The sequence below is a fragment of the Ascaphus truei genome, chromosome 1 (assembly GCF_040206685.1).
Source record: "Ascaphus truei isolate aAscTru1 chromosome 1, aAscTru1.hap1, whole genome shotgun sequence".
NCBI lineage: Eukaryota > Metazoa > Chordata > Amphibia > Anura > Ascaphidae > Ascaphus > Ascaphus truei.
Genome location: NC_134483.1, coordinates 4710186 through 4737341, shown reverse-complemented (window position 1 = coordinate 4737341; position 27156 = coordinate 4710186). Strand labels below are relative to the sequence as shown.

At 53.0% G+C, this 27156-nt stretch overlaps 2 protein-coding genes across 2 annotated transcripts in view; one reads left to right on the top strand and one right to left on the bottom strand.

Annotated features, from left to right (window-relative positions):
- LOC142469876 (uncharacterized) overlaps window positions 1–27156 on the top strand; it is a 511728-nt gene that overhangs the window by 205760 nt on the left and 278812 nt on the right. The window lies entirely within an intron of this gene.
- On the bottom strand, window positions 1529–14014 carry LOC142468268 (uncharacterized). Its single transcript, XM_075574684.1, has 3 exons — window positions 13357–14014; window positions 12956–13069; window positions 1529–5145 (listed from the first exon to the last, which is right to left on the bottom strand). The coding sequence occupies exons 1-3, from the start codon at window positions 13943–13945 to the stop codon at window positions 3644–3646; spliced, it is 2205 nt and encodes a 734-aa protein (XP_075430799.1). The 5' UTR covers window positions 13946–14014; the 3' UTR covers window positions 1529–3643.

The following is a 27156-nucleotide window of genomic DNA, read 5'->3' as shown; positions in this document are numbered from 1 at the left end:
AGGGGGCGAAGAGCCTTGCGTCGATCTATGGTTAGTTTAGAAAGGTCGTTGTAGACCTGTAGCTGTTCGCCTCGGAACGCGATCGTGTTTCTCCCCCTGCTAGCGCCGATCAGCTTGTCTTTGGTTGAGTAGCTGTGCAGTCGCACGATCGCGTCCCGCCGGCGATTAGGGTCCTCGGAGCGTGGCCCCAGAGCTCTATGCGCTCTGTCAATCTCCAGGTCTCTTGGCTCAAGGTCCGGGCAAAGGAGAAGGAAAAAATCCACCAGGTAGGCCCTCAGGTGCGCAGGCAGGATTGCCTCAGGGATGCCGCGGACGCGCAGGTTCTGGCGGCGATCCCTGTTTTCCTGGTCTTCCAGGCCATCCCGTAGGGTGTTGATTTCGTGGCCCAAGCGGATGATTTCGTCGTCAGCCTCTGACTGATGATGTAGGGCCTCGTCGAGTCTGGCTTCTAGCGTGGTGGTACGCTCCTGGAGGCCATTGATATCCTGCCGGATTTCGGCCACCGCCTCCTTGATGTTGGTTTGGAGTGAGCGCTGTAGTTTGGCATGTAGTTCCTCCAAGTATGCCTTCGTGATTCCCCCCTCAGCGGGTGGGGGGGACTCGGCGGGGTGTGCTGATTCCGTGGGGCCTTGTGTGCCTCGTGGGCCTGGAGTCTGGGGGCCATCTTGCCTCTTTCCACTCACTTCTGCAGGCCGCTTTGCAGGGGTGAAGAAGTTGGCTCCTCCGTGAGTCGGGGGATTTTTCCCTTTATTAGCCATCCTGCCGTGTTTAGGAACCTTTTAGGGGCTTTTTATAGGTTTTTGGTCGGGTTGAAACTCCTTAAAAAGTAGGTTTATTCAGGAGGGTCTCAGGAGCTCTTCCTCTACCCGACTGTCCTGGATGACGTCATAGACACGCCTATTGGATCCTTTTTAATAAGGAAATATTTTTGCTTTTTGGATAAAACACCGCCGTCGTGTGCCAAGCTCACAATCTGATTTTTTTTTTAGCTACTTCAGCCGTGGGATTCTGAGCTACCTTCCTATAGCTATTAATATCACCCAGTTGCCTCAAAATCTCTGACCTATAATCACAACGATTCATTACAACAATAGCACCACCCTTGTCGGCTGGTTTGATAATGTTGTTATCATCAGATTTTAACTCTGTGATGATCTTTTTGTTTTTTTCGAAACATTTATTTTCTTAAATGGCTGTCTATCCTTTTTCAACAAATCTATATCATTCTGGATCCGGGTAATAAATGTTTCAATAACATGATTGGCTGGAGGTGGATTAAACCTACTTTTACTTTTGCATTCCTCTGTCATCAAATGAAAGAGTATCTAGTTCTACTTCATTTAACAGAGGTTGTGATGTTGTAGGGTTTTTAGTGAAAAACCCTTTGAGGCTGAGGTTCCTGTAAAACACGCCATGTCAACATCTAGATACTGTATAAAGCATTGGTGAAATTAGAGGGGACGAAGGACAACCCTTAATTCAACATCTCTACCTGGTAATTTGTCAACGTCTTATTGAAGATATTTATGACCAATGTACTTGGGACCGGTTTTGCATCCCTCTCCGAGATGGTAGTTGAGCCACGATGTTTCCGCCCCGCCCTGCGCGTCCTCTGCATTGACGACGGGCGGCCTTTATTCTAAAAAAGTCGGTACCCCAGTGGATGAATCGCTTTCTGTAGATTCTATCGGATCTTGTGTTTGGTTTGTGTCTCGATGGAACCTTGAAGTCTGCCAACGTCTGTCGTCTTTTTGTTGACCCCTCCATTGCCAATTGTATATTTATTGTTGGTATTATCCCTAGCTTCTCTAAGATATTTACTCATTTTGCGAGCTTCAATGTCCTTACTGAAAGTAGCCAAATTATCATCCAATTCTTTCTTAAAGTTATTTAAATCTGTCTGTTGTAATGTTGTAATCTGACAAACAAAACCCCAGCAAGCTCTTTTTGGGAACCCCTCAGCCCCCACAAAATATATATGTATAGAAGTGTCAAAAAGGAGAGCTATTGAGCGTGGCATATGTATACAACAGACGACAGAGAAGCCCAATGCTACATCCAACATGACAAAAATACACAGTAAAATACTTATATATTCTCTTGAAAAATGGTTATTTAGTTTAACCCTTTGGCCAAAGCATTGTAAGCTTGCGACCCACGACGAGGCAGACCCTGTTCGCAAGTCCTAACACTACCAGATAAAATACTAAGATACCTCTATTAGGATTAAAATTCTCATTTACCTCTATTAGGAGGGAGAAAGACCACAGTGGGTCTATATCCAGCAGAATGAAAGGACCTGCTCACTTGGGAAGTGGGGAGGGGCGGGCTTAAAACCTGGGAAGGAGGAGTCACTAACCTCCAACAGCTGAGAATAGGTTAACAAAACACACAAAACCCCAGCAAGCTTTTTGGGAACCCCTGAGCCCCCACAAAAGATATATGTATATGTGTCAAAAAGGAGAGCTATTGAGTGTCCACTAAATCTTTTTGTATTTGCTCAATTGTGAGAATGATTAAGTCAAGAGAGCACTTATTTAGGATGCCCTCCCACTTAACACAATAATCTTTTTGACCTGAAAATAGGGTGGGCCATACGTTTAACCGTATAATATTCCGCAAGTGCCGTAGCATGCAGCTCCAAATGTATTTTATGCCCAAGTACTTTCTCAGTGAGAAATCATGATGTCGTTCCATACCGTCAGGTAAGAAGTCGCTGTGTAAGGAAAGATACCCCACGTACACCAATGAAATGCACTCATCATACTGTACACTGAGTATTGTAAATATTAGGGGAGGAGTAATAAAGGGATAGGCTAATTCAGTTACTTTACGAATTGTAAGAGTCACTACCCATTCATACTTTTATCATTTAACAATGGATCATAATTATTACATGCTGCATTTTGCAAAACTTCATTTAAAAAAAAGATAGATGGAAAGTCTTTGTGTGAGGAAGCTGGGTCTTATTTAGACTTTTATGAAACCTTGATTAGGATAGTTTCATCTTCAATATTCAGACTGATCTCGTAGAAGGTCCTGCAGCTGATTCTTCAGATTCAAGGAATTATTTGGCCTCCACCACAAAGAGTTTAGTATTTCCACAACCATCATTTTAACAGGGTACCATAGGAAGCTTTCAAAACTATTTTCTGAATATCATTTCTCTATTTCATGAGTTCTCAGCTTTTTCTCAGTCCCTGTGCTATAGTCACTGAAGAGGGCAATCTTATTTTTCCTGTCCTTGCTGCCTGCATTAGAAGTACCTTAGATTTGTATCTCAGGAGTTTAATTAGTGTAGGCCTTGGTCAATCTCCTTTCTGGCTTTGATTTAGGACCCAAAGTGTGGTGCACTCTTTCCAATTCCCTCTCTGGATTGAGTCAGAGGAGAGGAAGGGGGTAAGAGGCATGTGGGAGGGGAGGTAGGGGTTAGATTACCAGCCGGATTCCTTACAGGTGCAGCATGTGAAAGTCATGGAGCTTCCATACCGACTCCTCTCTCTGTGCCAGACTCTCTCTGCAGCCAGCAGATAGGCATACCATGGTAAAAAATAATGGTAAGTATTACGTTACCAACCATTTTTATTACTGTGGTATTGCTATGCTACTCATATATTGCCCAAACCTACTCTGAGCAAGCAAATCATTTCTCACCTGTATGAATCCTGTGGTGTGTGAGAAGGCCGCTCTTATGTGAAAAGCTTTTCCCACACTCTGTACATGTGAACGGTTTCTCCCCTGTATGAATCATTTGGTGTTTAAGGAGGTAACGCTTACAAGAAAATGCTTTCCCACACTCTGTACATGTGAAAGGTTTCTCCCCGGTGTGAATCCTTTGATGTATGAGGAGGTCTTTCCTACAAGATAATGCTTTCCCACACACTGTACATGGGAAAGGTTTCTCCCCCGTGTGAATCCTCTGGTGTGTGAGGAGGTTATACTTACAAGAAAATGCTTTCTCGCACTCTGTACATGTGAAAGGTCTCTCCCCCGTGTGAACCCTTTGGTGTATGAGGAGGTTATTCTTATAAGAATATGCTTTCCCACACTCTGTACATGGGAAAGGTTTCTCCCCTGTGTGAATCCTCTGGTGCGAGAGGAGGACACTCTTAACAGAAAATGTTTTCCCACACTCTGTACACGTGAACGGTTTCTCCCCTGTATGAGTCCTTTGATGCATGAGGAGGATATGCTGAGACCAAAATGTTTTCCCACACTCTGTACATGTGAAACGTTTCTCCCCTGTGTGAGTCCTTTGGTGAGAGTGGAGGTCTTTCTTACGGGAAAATGTTTTCCCACACTCTGTACATATGAATGGTTTCTCCCCTGTGTGAATCCTCTCATGTTCGTGGTAGCCGCTCTGAGTACTGAATTGTTTCCCACACACTCTACATGTCAAAGGTTTCTCCCCTGTGTGAATCCTCACGTGTTCGCGGTGGTGGCTCCCAAGATTGAATTGTTTCCCACACTCTGTACATGTGAAAGGTTTCTCCCCTGTGTGAGTCCTCTCGTGTTGCAGAAGGCTGTTCTTCCGAGAAAACCTTTTCCCACACTCTGTACATGTGAAAGGTTTCTCCCCTTTGTGAATCTTCTCATGCTGAAGGAGGCTGCCCCTCCGAGAAAAGCTTTTCCCACACTCTGTACATGTGAACGGTTTCTTCCCTGTATGAATAATCTGGTGTCTGAGTAGGCTGCTCATACTACTCAACTGTTTCCCACACTCTGTACAAGTAAAAGATTTCTCCGCTGTGTGAATCCTCTGGTGTGAAAGTAGTTTCCTCTTCAATGAAAAACTTTTCCCGCAGTCTGCACATTTAAAGGGTTGCTCACCAGTGTTGACACAGATGTGTGTGAGCAGGTCCTTATCCAGTGAGAAACTTTCCCCACACTTACAACAGACAAAAAGCTGTGCATCGCGGCTTTTTCTTGAAGCTCTCTCATATCTTTTGCTTGACCCATACTTAGAGTCCATCTGTGCTGTGTGCTGTACAAGGCCTGTAAATTCACCATCATGTGGCTCTGCTTCCTTGCCCGTGTCCAACATGTGGCAGGAATCATTGTTTTTTGGCACGTCTGGGCTGTGAGGCGTTAACCAGCTACTGGACATATCAGAGCTCCAGTTCTGCTCATCGTTCAGACAGTTTTCTAAGAGAAGTAAACAAAAAAGACAAAACTCAAATGTTTTCAATCTGTAAATCAAATTACTGAAAGTAAAATGACTAATAAAAAATACTTTCCAGAATTTACTTTATCACTACTTAACAAAATGTTCTTTTACTCTGTAACCTCCACATTTTAAAGCACTTGTGCCTCGCTCCCTCGCTTTCTCTGCTCCAGTCACCTCTTGTGCCTCGCTCCCTCGCTTTCTCTGCTCCCGTCACCTTTTGTGCCTCGGCCCCTCGCTTTTTCTGCTCCCGTCACCTCTTGTGCCTCGCTCCCTCGCTTTCTCTGCTCCCGTCACTGCCCCCGGCTCCTGCAGGCTAAGCAGCACAGTGCTCACTGTACTGCCTGTTACTCTTCGTGAACGGCAACAGAACAACCTATCCAGCATAAAGCAAGATAGGTTGCACTGTTGCCAGTCACAGTGACGGACAGGTCATTTTTTCATTACCCTTTATTATCTTAGCGGTTAGTAAATACTGTACTAGCCGCTAAGGTAGCCAAGGGGGTAGGTAGTGTATTTTAATACTGATAATGTATCCTATTTTTATTATTACGTTACGATTGCTTGCCAATGTGGCTATGTAGGTCCCCATTGGGAGCACCTTGGAAGCCACAGTGACAATCAATGGCTTTATGGTTTAAATTATCATTTTAAATATGTTTTGTGCTGGGTTTATTTTCTTTTTTTAATATATGCCTTATGTTTTTTTTATGGCAGAAGCACTGTTAGTGACATTTGGCTAATAGAGCGATTGGAAATTAATCTACAGACGTAGTTATGTTTGAGAGTGGGGGGAGTTGAACGGGGTAGAAGGTGGAAGGAGGGGTTAACCCTTGGTTACCATAGTAGTTAATAAAGAATTGCATGGCAATGGGGGGTAGGTAGTGTATTGTTTAACACCGTTGATGCCTGTGATGTACATTGGTCACTACAGGCATCAATGGGTTGATGTTATTTCTACCTTAGGGTTCTGTAATATTAGTTATTACAGAAGTATATGATGGAAATATTAGTAATGCAATCGCCATGCAGTAATCTGCAGAAATGTCACTGAAATGTATGCAGCATGTACCTGGATCTTGTTGGTTATAGCCCCAAACAAAAGCGGACATTTAAACCTAAATCTGTCTACCTATAAAAAATGTTGGACTCTCTCCAGTAAAGCAGCGTTGAGAGAAGTGGAAGGCGAGTTTGAAACAATGTAATGGGATATTGTTGGCATTAATGAAGTAAATAGAAACGATGAAAGCCTTATTGAGCTCAAAAGCGTACGGCTGTTATATTACATAGGTACAGAAAATGGAAGAATCAGTGGTGTAGACTTCATTGTTAAAAAGAGATGGAGAAATAACAGAGGCGTATGAAAGCTCATCGGATAGAGCCGCCAGAATTGTCAGGTCAGTGAACAAAGAGATACAGTCTTCAAATAATCCAAGTGTGCGCCCCAACATCGAGTCACACTGACAATGACATGGAAGACGTCTACCATGAAATCAACTCATTTAACAACAAAGGAAATTGTCACCTCAAGATCGATATGGGAGATTTCAATACAAAGATCTGATCTGCAGCAGAAAGAAGAAGCATCGGTTGGCAAGTACGATGACGGTAATGAACGTGGAGACGGATTAGTAAAAGGTTCAGAATGTGAAAACTTCTACATCATGAATTTATTCTTCCAAACGAACCCAAGTAGAAAATTAACATGGAGCTGGACCAATGGAATCAAGAATGAAAAAGACTATATCCTACCGTAGCTAGCAAGAGACCCATGATTGAAAATGTTTAGACACAAGGAGTGATCACTGATTGGTTCACTGGAAATTACATTTGCATGCAAAATGAAAAGAAAATAGATTTTGTCTTCTTTTTTAATCAATCAACATCAATAAGAGCAGAGAATTGTCACGTAGAACTGAAAAATAGGCTTCAGCTTGCTCAAAATGCACGAGGACACAAACAATGATGAAGATTGTAGTTGAAATAACTGGAGCAATTGCCAACAAAAACAGGATAAGAAAATATCAGATGAGAAAAAGCAATTACTAGGGAAACCACAAGGAACGAAGCAACAATAAGAAAATGTAACTGTGATAGGGTGAAGAAGACTATCCGTGATAACAAAAGCTTAAAGAAGACAAAATCAGTGCAACCAAACAAGACGACAGATCAACAGTAAAAGACTGTGCAATTATCACAAAGAGAGTTGAGGACACATAATACAGGGCTTAATCCAGAGAGGAAGAGAGAAGAAAAAACAAAGATGTATCACGCGACCTTCGAATGGTACTTCAGTGGTGGTAAAGGCAATAAAACCCATGAAGAATGGTGGGAAGGCTCCCGGGGAAAATTAAATTACAATTGAAATCTTGAAAGAAGCTGGGGAAGAAGTAGTAGAGAAAATCCTTTCAAAACCCATCGCATGCGGCTTGAAGTACAGGAAAATTCCAGAACATTGGAACAATACCACAGTTATTGTCATCACAAGAAAGGAGACAAGGAAACCTCAAGATCTACAGACCAAACAGTCTACTTCTAATCACTTACAAGATTTTTACGAAGATACTCGCTAATCCCGTACAACACACACTGGACTTCGCCCAGCCTAGGTAACAAGCGGGATTTCTTAGTGGATACAACACAAACAGTCACATCCAAGGCATACACGTAAAAAATACAATCTACCACTCACTTTAGGATTAGTAAACTATAAAAAAAAAAGCATGTGATTCTGTCTACACCTCCGCAATTTAAAATACGTTAATACAAAGTGTTGAAGTAGTATACATTGATATTATAAAGAACATTTACAAACATTTATGCCACATCAGCTATTAGATTACATGAAGATACAAGCAAGATAAGGATCAGCAATGGAGTGCGACAGGGAGACACAAAGAATTGCTCAGGGCATTATAAAAGGGAAGAAAAGGGAATCAAAATCAATGGTGAATACGGGAGTCCCCTTTGATTTGCTGATTACATTGTTATTTTGGCAACTGCACCACTTCCTGCTTTGACAAGCGGAAAAAGAGTCAAGGAAGTCAGGTCTGAGCGTTAGGAAGAAGGAGAGGTGAGAATATGAGGAGGATACAGGGGGTGAGGCCTTCACAAATAGAATCCACCTTAATGGTGAAACAGTCAGCACATTACTGAGGTAACATGGAGGAAGAAAAGCAGCCAACAGATGGTGGTCTGAGTAGAGAGTCATATACAGAGAGGAGGCAGCGTGGGTTAGACTTGTGAGTTTTCATAAATGAAGAAAAGTAGCTTTGTTTAGCCTGGAAGTGGGCAGACTTGGAACCAGATAGATTACATGTGTAGTGGAGGATGCGAGAGAGAATGAGATTTCCTCTAGGGGGCGTTCAAAGGTGCGAGTGCAGGAGCGAAGCCTGTGTGTATGGTAGTGTAGCCACGGTCTGGGGTTAGAAGGGTGAGAGTGGCGGGGAATAAGTGGGGTACGAGAGGAAGATAGGGCAGAATTGCAGTTCATTTCCAGGTTATCAGGATCAGTAGAGGAGTAGAGGAGCAGAGAAGAGGAGGAGCACAAAGTGGAGTTAAGTCGTTAGCGTAATGAAACGCAGGTCTCTGCAGGGCTGAGGGGTAAACGGAGGTGAAGAAAAGGAGAATTGCGAGAGAGTAAATGAGAGAAGGTGATACGCAGAGAGAGAGGAAAGGGGAAAAGGGAAATTAGAGAGAAGTTTCTGCATTATCTCCATGTGGCAGGACGGCCTGTAGCCGAGGTCAGGGAACAGTCCACACGTGTAGTTTCAGGATAATGAAAACGTTCAGTGGCTTTATTTCTCCACAGCATAACATAACATGTGGGTACACTGTCCCTTTAAACACCAAAACAAATCCTGCTCCACATTGGGAGAAGTGACTAACACTCCAGGCCTATCTAGCAGGCTGGCTGGCTAAACCATTTACCAAACCGTAAGTGTATATTAAGCAGTCAGGAAAACAAATGAACAATTCTTACTTTTGTGGCAAGAGTTAGTTGGTGAATCTGTCTGGCTAGCAGCTCACATAGCAGCGTGCTCTGGTCTAAGGCAGGCAGCTACTGCCAGTAACAACATCCTTTTATACCTTGCTGGCTATCAGGTGTCAGCTTACACCCTGATCACCTAGCTTCCTCCTGAGTTAACCCTTCTGAGTGCTGGATGAAGCACTCAGACATATGTCTCCCAGGCATAACTGATAGGGGTTGACTTCACCCTGTCACACTCCACATTAAGGGTCTAAGAGCACAGAGAGAATACACTGGTCAAACAGTTTTTTTTACAAATGCGATCCATCCCATCCATTGGTCAGAGATCCATAACTCTGCATTTCCAATTCCATGTAGAAGGCAAGGCGAGAAGGGAACAGAGACATCCGTAAGTTCATCCTCTCTTTTGGGGGTCTGTTTGTGAAGCACGGGGAATTTGAGAACAGGGGGCGTACTTGGCACAGGAGGGACGGGGTGCACCTGACGGACGAGGGCATGGATATTTTTATTGATAACATGCGCAGCACTTTGCAAATGATCAGCAGTCAGGGCTTAGGGTCACAGCTTGGGGTGTGGGGCGAGTCCCCAGTAAGTGGCCTTAATGAGGCCTCCGGGTGGTGGAACTGTCAGGCCAGTCATCGTAGGGACACCATGAATACCCAAAATGGGGCTCCACCCGATGCGGATGGGCCCCAGCTATACGGTCCCCCTGAAAAGATTGTGCGGGCCAGAGGGCCCGACGCAGGCGGTCGGGCGCTGTACCCCTGGCACCAATCTTAGGAAGCTGTGCTCTATCCATGCAGGTAGGCCCAGGAGGCCATGATAAGGGGGACCTAGGGTGAGCCGATGACGGGGCAGTCGGTAATGTCTCCCGTCGGACGGTAGATTAGGGCGGTTGGAGAAGTGCTCCCGCCGGAAGATACCGAGAATAGGGCTGACGATAAATGACTAGCTGCAACGGTGAAGGGGTACCCAGGCTCACTAATAAAGGTTAAGCCCACTTGGGTACTGCTGATCCGTGTGTTGAGGTCCTAGAGTGTCAGCTCTTGGACCCAGATGTGAGAAATGCATTACTGTGACTGTGTGCAAATTGTGCGACATTAAAGATTTCTGTGTGTTTTGCCTTTCCTGGGGTGCTGGGACCGGGAGATTTCTAGGCTGTAAGTTTCAGGGTGGGTTTGCCAGAGAAAGTCTTCACAGAGTGTGTCAATGTATCGGGGTTCCGGAGTTATGGGGTACCCCAGGAATTGGATCCGGGAATCGAGTGAGATTCTCTGATGCAGCCAAGCACATTACTCCGGGCAAACTCTGACTCTGAGAACGACTCAGCGCCAGGATTCCTGCTGCAGCATCTTCCAGACAAGGTAACCGGGCATGAAGGGGTTAATGTATACCTGCAACCATACAGGGTATCCCTAGTATAAAAAGGGGTGCCCCACTACATGCCCAGGTACCCTGAACCTGGTATAGGGGTTCAGGGGGTGCTCCAGTTATATGATAAAGCCGAGAGGGATTTCTTGTGTGTTAAAAGTTTTTTCTAGCGAGTGGCAAGGATGAGGCGAGTGAGTATAAGCTGTATATCCCTCACTCCATCCCTGACACCAGAACAGGGACTTACACATTTTATCACACAAGATACAGGACACAGTATATTTTATTAGAGTTATATTTAATAGGTATATGTACTGATAACCTGTGAAGGAACTGTGGGATTTCCAAGTCATGGATTCCGAGAGACCCGATGGCTACCAAACTTGGTGCCTCTGGGTCTGTGTGGAGTCCGGACTTGAAAGCGTCAACGATGCCAAGGTGTTAAGACCAAGAGGGGAACTGCAGTTCTGCCTGAGTACCCACATCCTGGGCTAACACAGGGCTATCCGGCCACCATTTGCTAGAACCCAGACTCTGTGGAGCCTGGGCAGCGGGTGGGCTCAGTATGCAAAGAGGCAGAGGTGCCAGGTTGGCGCATGCCCCTGTATAGACTGAAAAAAGGTGCCCACCCGCCTTTACAATACCAGCAAATCGGTGATTGGCTGGCAGGGAAATTCCCGCGCTCTGATAGGCTGTAGAGGTTTCTGAATGGGACACTGAAACCCATAAGGAGCCTCCCAGCCAATCAGGAGTGCAGATTCCAAGCGCCAACCCGACAGCGGCAAATTCCAAGATGCTCTGTACTGAATAGACGCGAGCCGGCTTCAAGGATTTTGAGTGAGAAAATCTTCTAAGTCCCGTTTTTGAGAACATAGCGGTCGCGGCTGGTATTGCGCCAAAATCAGTTCAAGGACTTTCGTGAGAACCTCCCGGTCACTGGAAAGGGATCCTACAGAGGTGATTTTTGAGAATTTCGTTTAAAGGACAAGTTTATTTGTTAGCCCCGTTCCCAGTAAGTGTGTTAACCCTGTAAATTGTGTTACATTGTGTGTATGTCTTTTCCTGAAATAAATTAAAATGTATTTTACCTCCTTGCTTTGCTCAATCAATGATCCCGGTATAAAAGGTGTTAATAAACCCGGTCTCCCGTGACACTAGCTGACAGTTTATTTTTCAAGAATAGTTAAGACAATAAAGCGGTGACCAATTTTTACTTCCACAGAACTGTGCCGTCTCAGTTGGTTAGGTGGGGTGTAAGTAAACCACGCGGGAGGCACACTAAGCCTTTCAGAAAGGCAGCTGCCTAGCATTGGCCGTCGCCCACATAAGGGCTGCTGTGCCTCTACAGGGTGAGCTGCGGCTCTCCCCCCCCCTCCTCCCCCTCACCACAAGGGTGGTTAGATTGGGGCGCGCGCCAACAGGGGGAGGGAGGGGGGGGACGACGACTCGCGCGGGCTATTTAAACCCTGCGCTTGCTTGCTTGATCTCTTAATTGATTCTGGTTTTCCCACCCACCCATCCCATCCCATCCCAGTAGCTCTATGTGTGTTTCTATTAGAGGAGCTTATAACATCGTTATACTAATGCTCCTTACTGCACACATTCTAAAGTGGAACCATTGGACTACTGCTGCTACAATAGGTGTTACCAATATGTGTGCTTATTCACTTACCCTCACTAGTTACTAGGTTTAAACCTGTGTAATCCAACTTACCTGAACATCATGACCAGGCATAGGTTTTTATTTCCTTTGGGTGCACTTTTATTAGTTTTTGCGATTGCTTTAGTGACTGCACCCCCCGCACGGCCTCACATTTGGCCATTAAAGGGGCTTATTTTTGTGCTTCAGATTCAGTCAGTGAATGCGGAGTTTGTGTAAACAAGCGATGGTGATACCGATTTATTCTACCACACAGGTATATTCAAAGCTTCAGGTGGACTCACTACAGTTTGACTTTTGTAGTCATCTCTCTGCACTGAATCTATTCTTTAGACAGGTTTGTCCAATAGATTGGCCACAGACTCGCCGTACCAATCAATTACTTATTTTTATTAGTTCCAATTAAATGGTCTTAATTGATATCAGTCATATACCACAGCACTGAGTGCACTCTACAGGGACTTCTTTTCTCTTTGGAAATCACTATACAGAAATATGTTCGGAGATTCCTAAGGGGAGGGAAGAAGTAACCGATTTTACTTTGTCATTAACCCTTTGAGTGCTGTAAACATGTTGGGGTTTTGTTTCAACTTCAAAAACAATAATATTCTCAGTATAACAGACAAATCGTGGCTGGTTTTTTCTCACTAGAACATGTAGCGTATAAATGTATCCATGCTTTAATATTACTTTCCCTAATATTGTAGACATTTCAGTCCATTTTTTAAACAAATGTAATACAGATAAGTGGGTATATCTGGGTACTTACCCCCAACAGGAAATACATCCATATCTCTCATTATTGGGGTGAGATGTTCCTCAGTGTTCGGCTCTTCTTCCTCTGACTTAATCTCTAACCTCTCCTGTACAATCACTGGAAAACCTGCCAACGAGAGAAGGGAAATCCCTCATGTAAAGCTGGGAGTGGGAAATCTTATTGTGACTTCACCTCATCTGATATTGTTATATTATAATACCTCTCGTAAAGAAATGTTTAACTGGCCCTTCTGGCAGAAAATGACTTACAGAATTGAAGACATATCTGACCTGCTAGTGATTCTACGAGAACACAAGATGAATTAGTTTGGGTGCTTGACTCACATAACTGCTAAATATCAGCCATTCCCTTCTTGCAGGTTTCAAAGCCACCAAAATATCTACTATACTCACTTAACAGGAGTGGATCCATGCTGGTAGTGGGCAGTGCCCCTCTGTCCATGCTGGTAGTGGGCAGTGCCCCTCTGTCCATGCTGGTAGTGGGCAGTGCCCCTCTGTCCATGCTGGTAGTGGGCAGTGCCCCTCTGTCCATGCTGGTAATGGGCAGTGCGCCTCTGTCCATGCTGGTAGTGGGCAGTGCCCCTCTGTCCATGCTGGTAGTGGGCAGTGCGCCTCTGTCCATGCTGCGAGTGGGCAGTGCGCCTCTGTCCATGCTGCGAGTGGGCAGTGCGCCTCTGTCCATGCTGGTAGTGGGCAGTGCGCCTCTGTCCATGCTGCGAGTGGGCAGTGCGCCTCTGTCCATGCTGCGAGTGGGCAGTGCGCCTCTGTCCATGCTGCGAGTGGGCAGTGCGCCTCTGTCCATGCTGCGAGTGGGCAGTGCGCCTCTGTCCATGCTGCGAGTGGGCAGTGCTCCTCTGTCCATGCTGGTAGTGGGCAGTGCTCCTCTGTCCATGCTTGTAGTGGGCAGTGCTCCTCTGTCTATGCTGGTAGTGGGCAGTGCCCCTCTGTCCATGATGGTAGTGGGCAGTGCTCCTCTGTCCATGATGGTAGTGGGCAGTGCGCCTCTGAAGGTGCTGAGATAGGAGGTTCCTTGATTTAAATTTGTTGGATGACAGCTGTCTGTATAAAAGAGAAGATCTGTTTTCGTGGACAAATATACAGCATTTAGTATTACTTTAGCATTCAAACCTAATATTATTAACACAAAACAGCCCCAAAAAGTAATTCGAGGAAACAGGGGCACCAAAACAAACATATGGTCCGTCCTCAAACAGGAACTTCATTTCAAACACTGGAATAGTGCAACATAGTAACACGCTGTACAGTCCTACACTATGGGTAAAAAGCAGGTACATCTGGTGCTCCCGTTTGGCATCCGAGAGGCGGATAACTGCTCCCGATTCTCTCTCGGGTCTAGCGGTTCTGCTCCATACTGACACCGCCTCCCTTTTCTATTTGATACGGTGAGAAGTGGAACCATATGTCTGGATTTCTATAAAAAAACAATAGATTTCAATGACTGGGAACATGACCCTGAAACTGTCTCCCCCCTAGATGCAAACACCCAGGAGAAACAGCACCAACTAACGTAAAACACTTATTTCAACGCCTGGACAGACCATATAACCAGCAGCCCGGACTCTGGTGGGAGACCTGCTGCTTTCCGCGAGATTATAAAGAGATGACAGTACATATTACTGCGCTGCTCCATTTAGGAGTATGCCGCTGGTAAAAGGATCGGCCTTACATATATGGAAAACAAGTAACAGATCCCACGCTCGCCCCAATTGGGCTAAAACATACTAGGGACCTGTTTACATTTAGAACCTAAGTCTGTTTAACAAAGGAGTCATTTGGTTGCATCTTTTGATCAAAACATGTTTCAAAACTGCCAACCTCGTCAAGGTAACCTCCGTTTAGCAGCTACCTACACTGAATATATGTCATTTCTTATTGCCCTGTTCTAGTTCTGGCTATAGCTGTGACATTAAAAGAAATCTTCCCCAAACCCCCATTCTTTCGTTCCGGAAACCCCCAAACAGAAATTTGTTTCTGGCTATAGCCAAAGACCATGGCACTAAAAGCCCCACGAGAACACCTGCTACAATACAGACAGAGAGAACCTACCGCACGCATACCACTAGTGGCCATGTACAACCCTACCCTGGAGGGAATACGAAAAATAATCAAAGATCTGCAACCCATGCTGGCAGAGGATGTGACATTAAAAGAAATCTTCCCCAAACCTCCCATTCTTGCGTTCCGGCAACCACCAAACCTCAAACAGAAATAAGTCAGCAGAAAACTTCACAACGAACTGAAAGACACTGATAATGGCACAAAACCGTGCAACAACACACATTGCAAACTCTGCAAACATATATGCCAAGATCCCACAGCCAGTCACAGCCACGGAACACACAATGTTAAAGGATCATACAGCTGCACATCCAGGAATGTGGTTTATATGATTCAGTGCAACAAATGTGACCAAGGATGCTACATTGGGGAAACCAGCCCAAAACTACAAGGCAGAATGAATATGCACAGACTCTCTATACCAGGGGAACGCAAACTTTTTTTGCTGCACCCCCTCTGCCTCTTCTGCTCCGGTGATGCGCCGCCCCCCCCCCCCCCTTACCTCGCGCGGCGTCAAATGACGCAGCTGGGTCACGTGACCCGAGACATCATTTGACATCATGTCTCATGACCACGCGGCGTCATTTGACGCTGCGTTGCCATGGACACGTGTCCTGACACCAGCAGAGACAAGGTAAGTTTAGAGTTGCAGGGGCCTCACGCGATCCCCCAGTATTTCATTTAAATGCCTTAGGGGTAGAGCGCGGGGCCCCTGCAACGCCATACCCCCCACTTTGCGCACACCTGCTCTATACAACCCCACAAAGAAGGAAGATACTGCTCTCCTGTGGGACATCATTTCTCACAACCAGATCATTCCATACATGGTTTAAAAATAAAAATCCTCAATGCAATGTTTAAACGCACCAAGAACGGAAAACATTTTAACTCAGAATGATAAGACTCTTTGACACCAAAACAAGAGGACTTAATGCGGATATGGTTTTTTTCACACACTATCACAGTTGTTTGTAATTATCCTGCCTGCCTCTCTGCCAATCTCCTTATCCACACCTTTCCCCCCTCCCCCCACGGCATCCCCTTCCCCTTCCATGCTGGTCCTCGTCACTGTTTTATTTATTTTAATTTATAAAATGTTTTACCAGGAGGTTAAAATGTGACACAGCTTTAGTTTGAAAGAACTTAAGCTGGTGGTGGATGTGAGAGTCTCCAGTAAGTTGTTCCAGTTTTGGGGGGCACGGTAAGAGGAGGAGCGGCCGGATACTTTGCTGAACCTTGGGACCATGTCTTTTGGAGTCTGATCTCAGGTGATAGGTGCTGCATGTGGTAGGGGTGAGGAGCTTGTTCAGGTAGCTGGGTAGCTTGCCCAGAAAGTATTTGAGGGTGAGACAGGAAAGGTGAACTTTGGGCCTAGACTCTAGTGATGACCAATCTAGTTCTTTGAGCATTTCGCAGTGATGTGTGTGTAGTTGCATTGGAGAACAAAACGACAAATTGAATTGTAGAGGGTGTCAAGTTTGCCAAGGTGGGTTTGAGGTGCCGAGCCATATACTATGTCTCCATAGTCAATAATTGGCATTAGCATCTGCTGTGTGATACGCGAGGGGACGGGGAGGGGGAGCGAGGGGTGGGGGGAGCGAGGGGTGGGGGGAGCGAGGGGTGGGGGGAGCGAGGGGTGGGGAAGCGAGGGGACGGGGGGGAGCGAGGGGGGGGGGGAGCGAGGGGACGGGGGGGAGCGAGGGGACGGGGGGGAGCGAGGGGACGGGGGGGAGCGAGGGGACGGGGGGGGAGCGAGGGGATAGGGGGGGAGCGAGGGGATAGGGGGGGAGCGAGGGGATCGGGGGGGAGCAAGGGGATAGGGGGGGAGAGCGAGGGGATAGGGGGGGAGCGAGGGGATAGGGGGGGAGCGAGGGGATAGGGGGGGAGCGAGGGGATCGGGGGGGAGCGAGGGGATAGGGGGGGAGCGAGGGGATCGGGGGGGAGCGAGGGGATAGGGGGGGAACGAGGGGATCGGGGGGGAGCGAGGGGATCGGGGGGGAGCGAGGGGATCGGGGGGGAGCGAGGGGATTAGGGGGGAGCGAGGGGATCAGGGGAGGGGGGAGCAAGGGGATCAGGGGAGGGGGGAGCAAGGGGATCAGGGGAGGGGGGAGCAAGGGGATTGGGGGGGAGCGAGGGGATTGGGGGGGAGCGAGGGGATCGGGGGGGAGCGAGGGGATCGGGGGGAGCGAGGGGTGGGGGGAGCGAGGGGTGGGGGGAGCGAGGGGTGGGGGAGCGAGGGGACGGGGGGGGGAGCGAGGGGACGGGGGGGAGCGAGGGGACGGGGGGGGAGCGAGGGGACGGGGGGGAGCGAGGGGACGGGGGGGAGCGAGGGGACGGGGGGGAGCGAGGGGACGGGGGGGAGCGAGGGGACGGGGGGGAGCGAGGGGACGGGGGGGAGCGAGGGGACGGGGGGGAGCGAGGGGATAGGGGGGGAGCGAGGGGATAGGGGGGGAGCGAGGGGATCGGGGGGGAGCGAGGGGATCGGGGGGGAGCGAGGGGATCGGGGGGGAGCGAGGGGATCGGGGGGGAGCGAGGGGATCGGGGGGGAGCGAGGGGATCAGGGGGGAGCGAGGGGATCAGGGGAGGGGGGAGCAAGGGGATCAGGGGAGGGGGGAGCAAGGGGATCAGGGGAGGGGGGAGCAAGGGGATTGGGGGGGAGCGAGGGGATTGGGGGGGAGCGAGGGGATCGGGGGGGAGCGAGGGGATCGGGGGGGAGCGAGGGGATCGGGGGGAGCGAGGGGTGGGGGGAGCGAGGGGTGGGGGGAGCGAGGGGTGGGGGAGCGAGGGGACGGGGGGGGGGAGCGAGGGGACGGGGGGGAGCGAGGGGACTGGGGGGGAGCGAGGGGACGGGGGGGAGCGAGGGGACGGGGGGGGAGCGAGGGGACGGGGGGGAGCGAGGGGACGGGGGGGAGCGAGGGGACGGGGGGGAGCGAGGGGACGGGGGGGAGCGAGGGGACGGGGGGGAGCGAGGGGATAGGGGGGGAGCGAGGGGATAGGGGGGGAGCGAGGGGATCGGGGGGGAGCGAGGGGATCGGGGGGGAGCGAGGGGATCGGGGGGGAGCGAGGGGATCGGGGGGGAGCGAGGGGATCGGGGGGGAGCGAGGGGATCGGGGGGGAGCGAGGGGATCAGGGGAGGGGGGAGCAAGGGGATCAGGGGAGGGGGGAGCAAGGGGATCAGGGGAGGGGGGAGCAAGGGGATCAGGGGAGGGGGGAGCGAGGGGATTGGGGGGAGCGAGGGGATCGAGGGGAGCGAGGGGATCGGGGGAGCGAGGGGATCGGGGGGGAGCGAGGGGATCGTGGGGGAGCGAGGGGATCGTGGGGGAGCGAGGGGATCGTGGGGGGAGCGAGGGGATCGTGGGGGGAGCGAGGGGATCGGGGGGGAGCGAGGGGATCGGGGGGGAGCGAGGGGATCGGGGGGGAGCGAGGGGATCGGGGGGGAGCGAGGGGATCGGGGGAGGGCGGAGCGAGGGGATCGGGGGAGGGCGAGCGAGGGGATCGGGGGGGGCGGGAGCGAGGGGATCGGGGGGGCGGGAGCGAGGGGATCGGGGGGAGCGAGGGGATCAGGGGAGGGGGGAGCAAGGGGATCAGGGGAAGCGAGGGGATCGGGGGGGAGCGAAGGGATCGGGGGGAGCGGGGGGAGCGAGGGGATCGGGGGGAGCGGGGGGAGCGAGGGGATCGGGGGGAGCGAGGGGATCGGGGGGAGCGAGGGGATCGGGGGGGAGCGAGGGGATCGGGGGGGAGCGAGGGGATCAGGGGGGAGCGAGGGGATCAGGGGAGGGGGGAGCGAGGGGATCAGGGGAGGGGGGGAGCGAGGGGATCGGGGGGGAGCGAGGGGATCGGGGGGAGCGAGGGGATCGGGGGGGAGCGAGGGGAGCGAGGGGATCGGGGGGGAGCGAGGGGGAGCGAGGGGATCGGGGGGGAGCGAGGGGATCGGGGGGGAGCGAGGGGATCGGGGGGGAGCGAGGGGATCGGGGGGGAGCGAGGGGATCGGGGGGGAGCGAGGGGATCGGGGGGGAGCGAGGGGATCGGGGGGGAGCGAGGGGATCGGGGGGGGAGCGAGGGGATCGGGGGGGAGCGAGGGGATCGGGGGGGAGCGAGGGGATCGGGGGGGCGGGAGCGAGGGGATCGGGGGGGCGAGAGCGAGGGGATCGGGGGGGGCGGGAGCGAGGGGATCGGGGGGCGGGAGCGAGGGGATCGGGGGGGCAGTGAAGAGATCGGGGGGGGGCAGTGAAGAGATTGGGCGGAGGGCGATGAAGAGATCAGGGGGGCAGTGAAGGGATCGGGGGGGCAGTGAAGAGATCGGGGGGGCAGAGAAGAGATCGGGGGGGCAGTGAAGAGATCGGGGGGCAGTGAAGAGATCGGGGGGCAGTGAAGGGATCGGGGGGCAGTGAAGGGACCGGGGGGGCTGTGAAGGGACGGGGGGCAGTGAAGGGATCGGGGGGTCAGTGAAGGGATCGGGGGGGGCAGTGAAGGGACGGGGGTCAGTGAAGGGATCGGGGGGTCAGTGAAGGGATCGGGGGGGGGCAGTGAAGGGATCAGGGGGGCAGTGAAGGGATCAGGGGGGCAGTGAAGGGATCGGGGGGGGGCAGTGAAGAGATCGGGGGGCAGTGAAGGGATCGGGGGGCAGTGAAGGGATCGGGGGGGCTGTGAAGGGACGGGGGGCAGTGAAGGGATCGGGGGGTCAGTGAAGGGATCGGGGGGGGCAGTGAAGGGACGGGGGTCAGTGAAGGGATCGAGGGGTCAGTGAAGGGATCGGGGGGGGGGCAGTGAAGGGATCGGGGGGGCAGTGAAGGGATCGGGGGGGCAGTGAAGGGATCGGGGGGGCAGTGAAGGGATCGGGGGGGGGGCAGTGAAGGGATCGGGGGGGGGGCAGTGAAGGGATCGGGGGGGCAGTGAAGGGATCGGGGGGGGCAGTGAAGGGATCGGGGGGGGCAGTGAAGGAATCGGGGGGGGCAGTGAAGGGATGGGGGGGGGGCAGTGAAGGGATGGGGGGGGCAGTGAAGGGATCGGGGGGGCAGTGAAGGGATCGGGGGGCTGTGAAGGGATCGGGGGGCTGTGAAGGGATCGGGGGGCTGTGAAGGGATCGGGGGGCAGTGAAGGGATCGGGGGGCAGTGAAGGGATCGGGGGGGCAGTGAAGGGATCGGGGGGGAGCGAGGGGATCGGGGGGGAGCGAGGGGATCGGGGGGGAGCGAGGGGATCGGGGGGGAGCGAGGGGATCGGGGGGGAGCGAGGGGATCGGGGGGGAGCGAGGGGATTGGTGGGGAGCGAGGGGATCGGGGGGAGCGAGGGGATCGGGGGAGGGGGGAGCGAGGGGATCGGGGGAGGGGGGAGCGAGGGGATCGGGGGAGGGGGAACGAGGGGATCGGGGGAGGGGGAACGAGGGGATCGGGGGAGGGGGAACGAGGGGATCGGGAAAGGGGGAACGAGGGGATCGGGGGGGCGGGAGCGAGGGGATCGGGGGGGCGGGAGCGAGGGGATCGGGGGGGCGGGAGCGAGGGGATCGGGGGGGGCGGGAGCGAGGGGATCGGGGGGCGGGAGCGAGGGGATCGGGGGGGCAGTGAAGAGATCGGGGGGGGCAGTGAAGAGATTGGGCGGAGGGCGGTGAAGAGATCAGGGGGGCAGTGAAGGGATCGGGGGGGCAGTGAAGAGATCGGGGGGGCAGTGAAGAGATCGGGGGGGCAGTGAAGAGATCGGGGGGCAGTGAAGGGATCGGGGGGCAGTGAAGGGACCGGGGGGGGCAGTGAAGGGACGGGGGGCAGTGAAGGGATCGGGGGGTCAGTGAAGGGATCGGGGGGGGGGCAGTGAAGGGACGGGGGTCAGTGAAGGGATCGGGGGGTCAGTGAAGGGATCGGGGGGGGGGCAGTGAAGGGATCGGGGGGGGGGGCAGTGAAGGGATCGGGGGGGGGCAGTGAAGGGATCGGGGGGGGCAGTGAAGGGATCGGGGGGGCAGTGAAGGGATCGGGGGGGGGCAGTGAAGGGATGGGGGGGCAGTGAAGGGATCGGGGGGGGGGCAGTGAAGGGATCGGGGGGGGGCAGTGAAGGGATCGGGGGGGGGCAGTGAAGGGATCGGGGGGGGCAGTGAAGGGATCGGGGGGGGGCAGTGAAGGGATCGGGGGGGCAGCGAAGGGATGGGGGGGCAGCGAAGGGATGGGGGGCAGTGAAGGGATGGGGGGGCAGTGAAGGGATGGGGGGGCAGTGAAGGGATGGGGGGGCAGTGAAGGGATCGGGGGGGGCTGTGAAGGGATCGGGGGGGGCTGTGAAGGGATGGGGGGGGCAGTGAAGGGATGGGGGGCTGTGAAGGGATGGGGGGGCAGTGAAGGGATCGGGGGGGGGGCAGTGAAGGGATCGGGGGGGCAGTGAAGGGATCGGGGGGGCAGTGAAGGGATCGGGGGGGCAGTGAAGGGATCGGGGGGGCAGTGAAGGGATCGGGGGGGCAGTGAAAAGATCGGGGGGGCAGTGAAGGGATCGGGGGGGCAGTGAAGGGATCGGGGGGGCAGTGAAAAGATCGGGGGGGCAGTGAAGGGATGAGGGGGCAGTGAAGGGATGGGGGGACAGTGAAGGGATGGGGGGACAGTGAAGGGATGGGGGGGCAGTGAAGGGATGGGGGGGCAGTGAAGGGATGGGGGGGCAGTGAAGGGATGGGGGGGCAGTGAAGGGATGGGGGGGCAGTGAAGGGATGGGGGGCAGTGAAGGGATGGGGGGGCAGTGAAGGGATGGGGGGGCAGTGAAGGGATCGGGGGGGCAGTGAAGGGATCGGAGGGGCAGTGAAGGGATCGGAGGGGCAGTGAAGGGATCGGAGGGGCAGTGAAGGGATCGGGGGGTAGTGAAGGGATCGGGGGGGCAGTGAAGGGATCGGGGGCAGTGAAGGGATCGGGGGCAGTGAAGGGATCGGGGGGCAGTGAAGGGATCGGGGGCAGTGAAGGGATCGGGGGGCAGTGAAGGGATCGGGGGCAGTGAAGGGATCGGGGGGCAGTGAAGGGATCGGGGGGCAGTGAAGTGATCGGGGGGCTGTGAAGGGATGGGGGGCAGTGAAGGGATGGGGGGCAGTGAAGGGATGGGGGGGCAGTGAAGGGATGGGAGGGCAGTGAAGGGATGGGGGGGCAGTGAAGGGATGGGGGGGGGGCTGTGAAGGGATCGGGGGGGCTGTGAAGGGATCGGGGGGGCTGTGAAGGGATCGGGGGGGGGCAATAAGGGGGGGGCAGGGAGGGGGATTGGGGGGGCAGTAAGGGGGGGCAGGGAGGGGGATTGGGGGGGCAGTATGGGGTGGGGGTAGGGGGGCAGTGAAGGGATCCGGGGGGGCAGTGAAGGGATCGGGGGGGGCAGTGAAGGGATCGGGGGGGGCAGTGAAGGGATCGGGGGGGCAGTGAAGGGATCGGGGGGTCTGTGAAGGGATCGGGGAGGCTGTGAAGGGATCGGGGGGGCTGTGAAGGGATGGGGGGGCAGTAAGGGGGGGAGGGCGGCAGTATGGGGTGGGGTTAGGGGGGGCAGTGAAGGGATCGGGGGGAGCAGTGAAGGGATCGGGGGGGGCAGTGAAGGGATTGGGAGGGCTGTGAAGGTATCGGGGGGGTTTGTGAAGGTATCGGGGGGGTCTGTGAAGGGATCGGGGGGGCAGTATGGGGTGGGGGGGTTCAGTATGGGGTGGGGGGGGCAGTATGGGGTGGGGGGGGGCAGTTTGGGGTAGGGAGGGGGATTACCTTGCTCTCCGGTCCCCTCTCAGCAGGACGCACTCGCTGCACTGTGCTTGGGAGCCCACACGGGGTCGCTGGTGTGTAGGAGCTGCGGTGAGGCGGCGCTCTGCCCTCTGCCCTCTCTATGGTCCCTCAGCAGATATCTTTATTATTGCAGAACTCCCCCCCCCCCCCCCCCGGGGGGCTCTGTGTGGGGATGAGGGGGGCTCTGTGTGGGGATGAGGGGGGCTCTGTGTGGGGAGGAAGGGGGGCACAGTGTCAGACCTCGGGGGGCTCTGTGTGGGGATGAGGGGGGCACAGTGTCAGACCCCGGGGGTCTCTGTGTGGGGAGCAGGAGGTGGGCACAGTGTCAGACCCCGGGGGGCTCTGTGTGGGGATGAGGGGGGCACAGTGTCAGACCCCGGGGGTCTCTGTGTGGGGAGCAGGAGGGGGGCACAGTGTCAGACCCCGGGGGGCTCTGTGTGGGGAGCAGGGGGGGCACAGTGTCAGACCCCGGGGGGCTCTGTGTGGGGAGCAAGGGGGGGCACAGTGTCAGACCCCGGGGGGCTCTGTGGGGAGCAAGGGGGGCACAGTGTCAGACCCCGGGGGGCTCTGTGTGGGGAGCAGGGAGGCACAGTGTCAGACCCCGGGGGGCTCTGTGTGGGGAGCAAGGGGGGGGCACAGTGTCAGACCCCGGGGGGCTCTGTGTGGGGAGCAGGGGGGGGGCTCTGTGTGGGGATGAGGGGGGCACAGTGTCAGACCCCGGGGGTCTCTGTGTGGGGAGCAGGGGGGGGCACAGTGTCAGACCCCGGGGGTCTCTGTGTGGGGAGCAGGAGGGGGGCACAGTGTCAGACCCCGGGGGGCTCTGTGTGGGGAGCAGGGGGGGGCACAGTGTCAGACCCCGGGGGGCTCTGTGTGAGGAGCAAGGGGGCACAGTGTCAGACCCCGGGGAGCTCTGTGTGGGGAGCAGGGGGGCACAGTGTCAGACCCCGGGGGGCTCTGTGTGGGGAGCAGGGAGGCACAGTGTCAGACCCTGGGGGGCTCTGTGGGGAGCAAGGGGGGGGCACAGTGTCAGACCCGGGGGGCTCTGTGGGGAGCAGGGGGGGGGGCACAGTGTCAGACCCCGGGGGCTCTGTGTGGGGAACAGGGGGGGGCACAGTGTCAGACCCGGGGGGCTCTGTGTGGGGAGCAGGGAGGCACAGTGTCAGACCCCGGGGGGCTCTGTGGGGAGCAAGGGGGGGGCACAGTGTCAGACCCGGGGGGCTCTGTGGGGAGCAGGGGGGGGCACAGTGTCAGACCCCGGGGGGCTCTGTGTGGGGAGCAGGGAGGCACAGTGTCAGACCCCGGGGGGCTCTGTGGGGAGCAAGGGGGGGCACAGTGTCAGACCCCGGGGGGGCTCTGTTTGGGGAGCAAGGGGGGGCACAGTGTCAGACCCCGGGGGGCTCTGTGTGGGGAGCAGGGGGGCACAGTGTCAGACCCCGGGGGGCTCTGTGTGGGGAGCAGGGAGACACAGTGCCTAAACCCCCAGGGGGCTCTGTGTGGACACAGTGTCAGACCCCCGGGGGCTCTGTGGAGATCAGGGGGGCTTGTTATTCTCTCAGCAGCAACTTTGAAAATAAATGTGGAAATCAAAGCCATCTGCACTTCTGTGAAGTTGTGTACATTTAAAGATTTTTGTATGATTCAAGATATGGAGGATCTCTGGTTTGAACAGGGGGGGCTGTCCTGAGGGATCCTCCATTCCTTCTTTCTGAATGGAATTCAGGTTTAAAAAATAGATCTATGTTCTATCCTACACATGTGAAGGGTCATTTTTAACTATGTTTGAAAATTTAGTTATCAGGGACCTATGTCTCCTAGCACACGGGTTTTCATTTTCACACTATGATCATGACAATTTAAGCAAGGTGAAAGATTGGCTTTAAAATCTTTACAAGATAATTTCTTATTGGTTATCAAAAGTGCTGATAAAGGGGGTGCTGTGGCAGTTCAGAGTAGGGCAGACTACCTCAGGGAGGCATTACGCCAACGTGAGGATTTGTCTTCCTACCCTGTACTACCCTCAGACCCCACTTCTGATTATATGAAGATTTTGTTGGCTCTTGTTGACTTAGGCGTGGTTACAGAAGTTCTGTCTAGGGAAGAGGTTAAATTCATTGTCCACCATCTCCCAAAGATCCATAAGGCATTGGTCGACGCTCCTGGCCGGCCAATTGTCTCCAGTATTGGATCTTTGGGAGATGGACTTTCAAGATATATTAATCATTTTTTGCAACCTTTTGTCAGGAGGCTTCCCTAATTTATTTTGGATTCAGGAGATTTAATGGAAAAACTAAAAGAGTTCCATTGGGACAATCAATGTATTTGGGTTACACTTGATGTAGCATCGCTTTACTCTGTAATAAAACATGACCATGGATTGGCGGCTGTCCGCCATTTTGTGGAGAATCCAGATATTTCTATTTTTCAATCCACTTTTTATTTTGGATGCTATCTCTTTCCTTCTCAGTCACAATTCCTTCACATTTAATCACATTTTATTTACAAGAAATAGGCACGAGTTTGCACCATCATTGTAGAGGGAGAAAGGGGGTGGCCCGGGATTAAAGGGGTTACACCCCATTTGGCCATCCCCTGACCTCACCCGGGAGTCAAAGGGTTAACTGGGCTAAGACCCAGAACAGTGATTTAACCCCTGTAATGACATGTACATGTGTATTCCCGTTTCCCGTTTTATTGTAACATCTGGTCTGCAGCACACACACACTGGGATCCATCCGGGAGCACAAGGGTTAATAGTTGTATAGTGATTATAGCCCTTTGTGTAATTTTTCCGCCTTTTCAGGCACCATTTTGCAGGTCCCCATAGGCCGCCATTAGGGCTCAATGCTTTTTAATGGTGAATTTTGCTGTGGAGTCCTGTTCCTGAGAAGACCAGCAGATGGCGTCCGAGAGGGAGAGCGGCGGTTTCCCATTGAAAGTCAATGGGCTCATTGACTTCAATGGAGAAACCCTCGAGAGAGCTTTCCAGGAATGAGTTGGCTGCCGTCCAAACCGCTTAACCGCAAAGCGGATACAATTTCAATAGAAGAGCTTTGATCACTTACAAGTCAAGTTCAACGACAAGTGGCGTGGGAATAAACAGTTCTAGGGCCCCTAGGAATAAAATTCTTTCTGTCCCTAGTTCCTAGACCTCCCCCCACTCGACCACAACCGGGTCCCCGTATCCTGGACCCCCGATAAGGGTCGAACCGAGAAGAGCGGGCCGCGCCATAGGTTCCAATGGCGGCGGCAGAAACAGCTCAGGAAAATGGCTAAGTGTCAAATGCAGAAATTTGGTATTCCATAGCTCCGATTCCGGAGGGTCCAGAGAGTCAGGGTTTGGGGTATCTGTAGCCACTGCTCCGGCATCGCTGCAGAACCATCCTTGACCCTCTGGGACCAACCCGATGGAGTATGGACCCCCTTGAAAGTTCGGGATTTTTCCCATAGACTCCAATGGTGGCCAAACCCCATTGACCGGCTACGGCAGAAAACTCCCATTGACTTCAACGGCGGCATCGCCCCGTTGAAAGTCTATGGCGGGGATTCCCATAGCCGCCAACGGCGGAGGTTTGCCATTGAAAGTCTATGGCGCCGAAGCCCGTTGTTTTCAATGGGGATTTAGTGAAAAAACGTAATTTAATTTACAGCGGAGATTTGTATATTAAAATGTAAAACGGTTTTAAGTGTATTTGTGTATCTCCGGTTTCCCAGGTCGTAGCAGGTCGCAAATTGGACCATAGGGTGTCCCAGTTCCGGCATTGAGAACTGGGAAGTTTGGACCTGCTGGACCCAAAGGAACCGGATATTTTAATATGTTCATGTTTTATCCAACATACTGTATTCCAAGATATGGGTAAAACTCAGAGGAAATTCCTTTGCATACCAGAGTAGCATATGGCCAGAAAGGCGACCCAATGTCTAAGACCTGAGTATGTTTCAAAGGATTTTGTCACCTCCACTGTTTACATGAGGGTGGCGACCACTCAAACCAGAGCAGTCTTCAAGTGTTCCATTTCACACCTCACAACAAAGGATTTCCTGCCAGGTACTCCATTTGGTAGACTAGCTGGCATTCCTGATAGAGAGGAGGGGTTATAGAAATGGGACCCTAGAGCTCTACTGCGCATATCCCAACTAGCCGGGGGCATGGGTCAAAAAGTGTTCCCACGTTAACCACTGGCTAGAGTTAATTGCAAACCAATCCACGGTACTCAATGTTAAGGATAGGGCACAAAAGGTTTATAAACTGATGTTCACCCTGTATCCTTGTCTTCAATTTATCATCTGAATGCTACCTGATTGCGAGAGAGTTGCTATACTTCATACTTCTCATTCCCCAACCCCAAAGTAAGTGTACTTCTTGTTTGTTACTGTATTATTCGTGTGTTCACCTATCCAAAT

What these genes read in the sequence shown, in the direction of transcription:
- LOC142468268 (XM_075574684.1), bottom strand. Translation starts at nt 13,945, where the DNA reads ATGGACAGAGGAGCACTGCCCACTACCATCATGGACAGAGGGGCACTG. An exon ending in CATGGATCCACTCCTGTTAA is followed by an intron (nt 13,070 to 13,356) that starts GTGAGTATAGTA and finishes TCTCGTTGGCAG; the next exon opens with GTTTTCCAGTGATTGTACAG. An exon ending in GGATGTATTTCCTGTTGGGG is followed by an intron (nt 5,146 to 12,955) that starts GTAAGTACCCAG and finishes TACTTCTCTTAG; the next exon opens with AAAACTGTCTGAACGATGAG.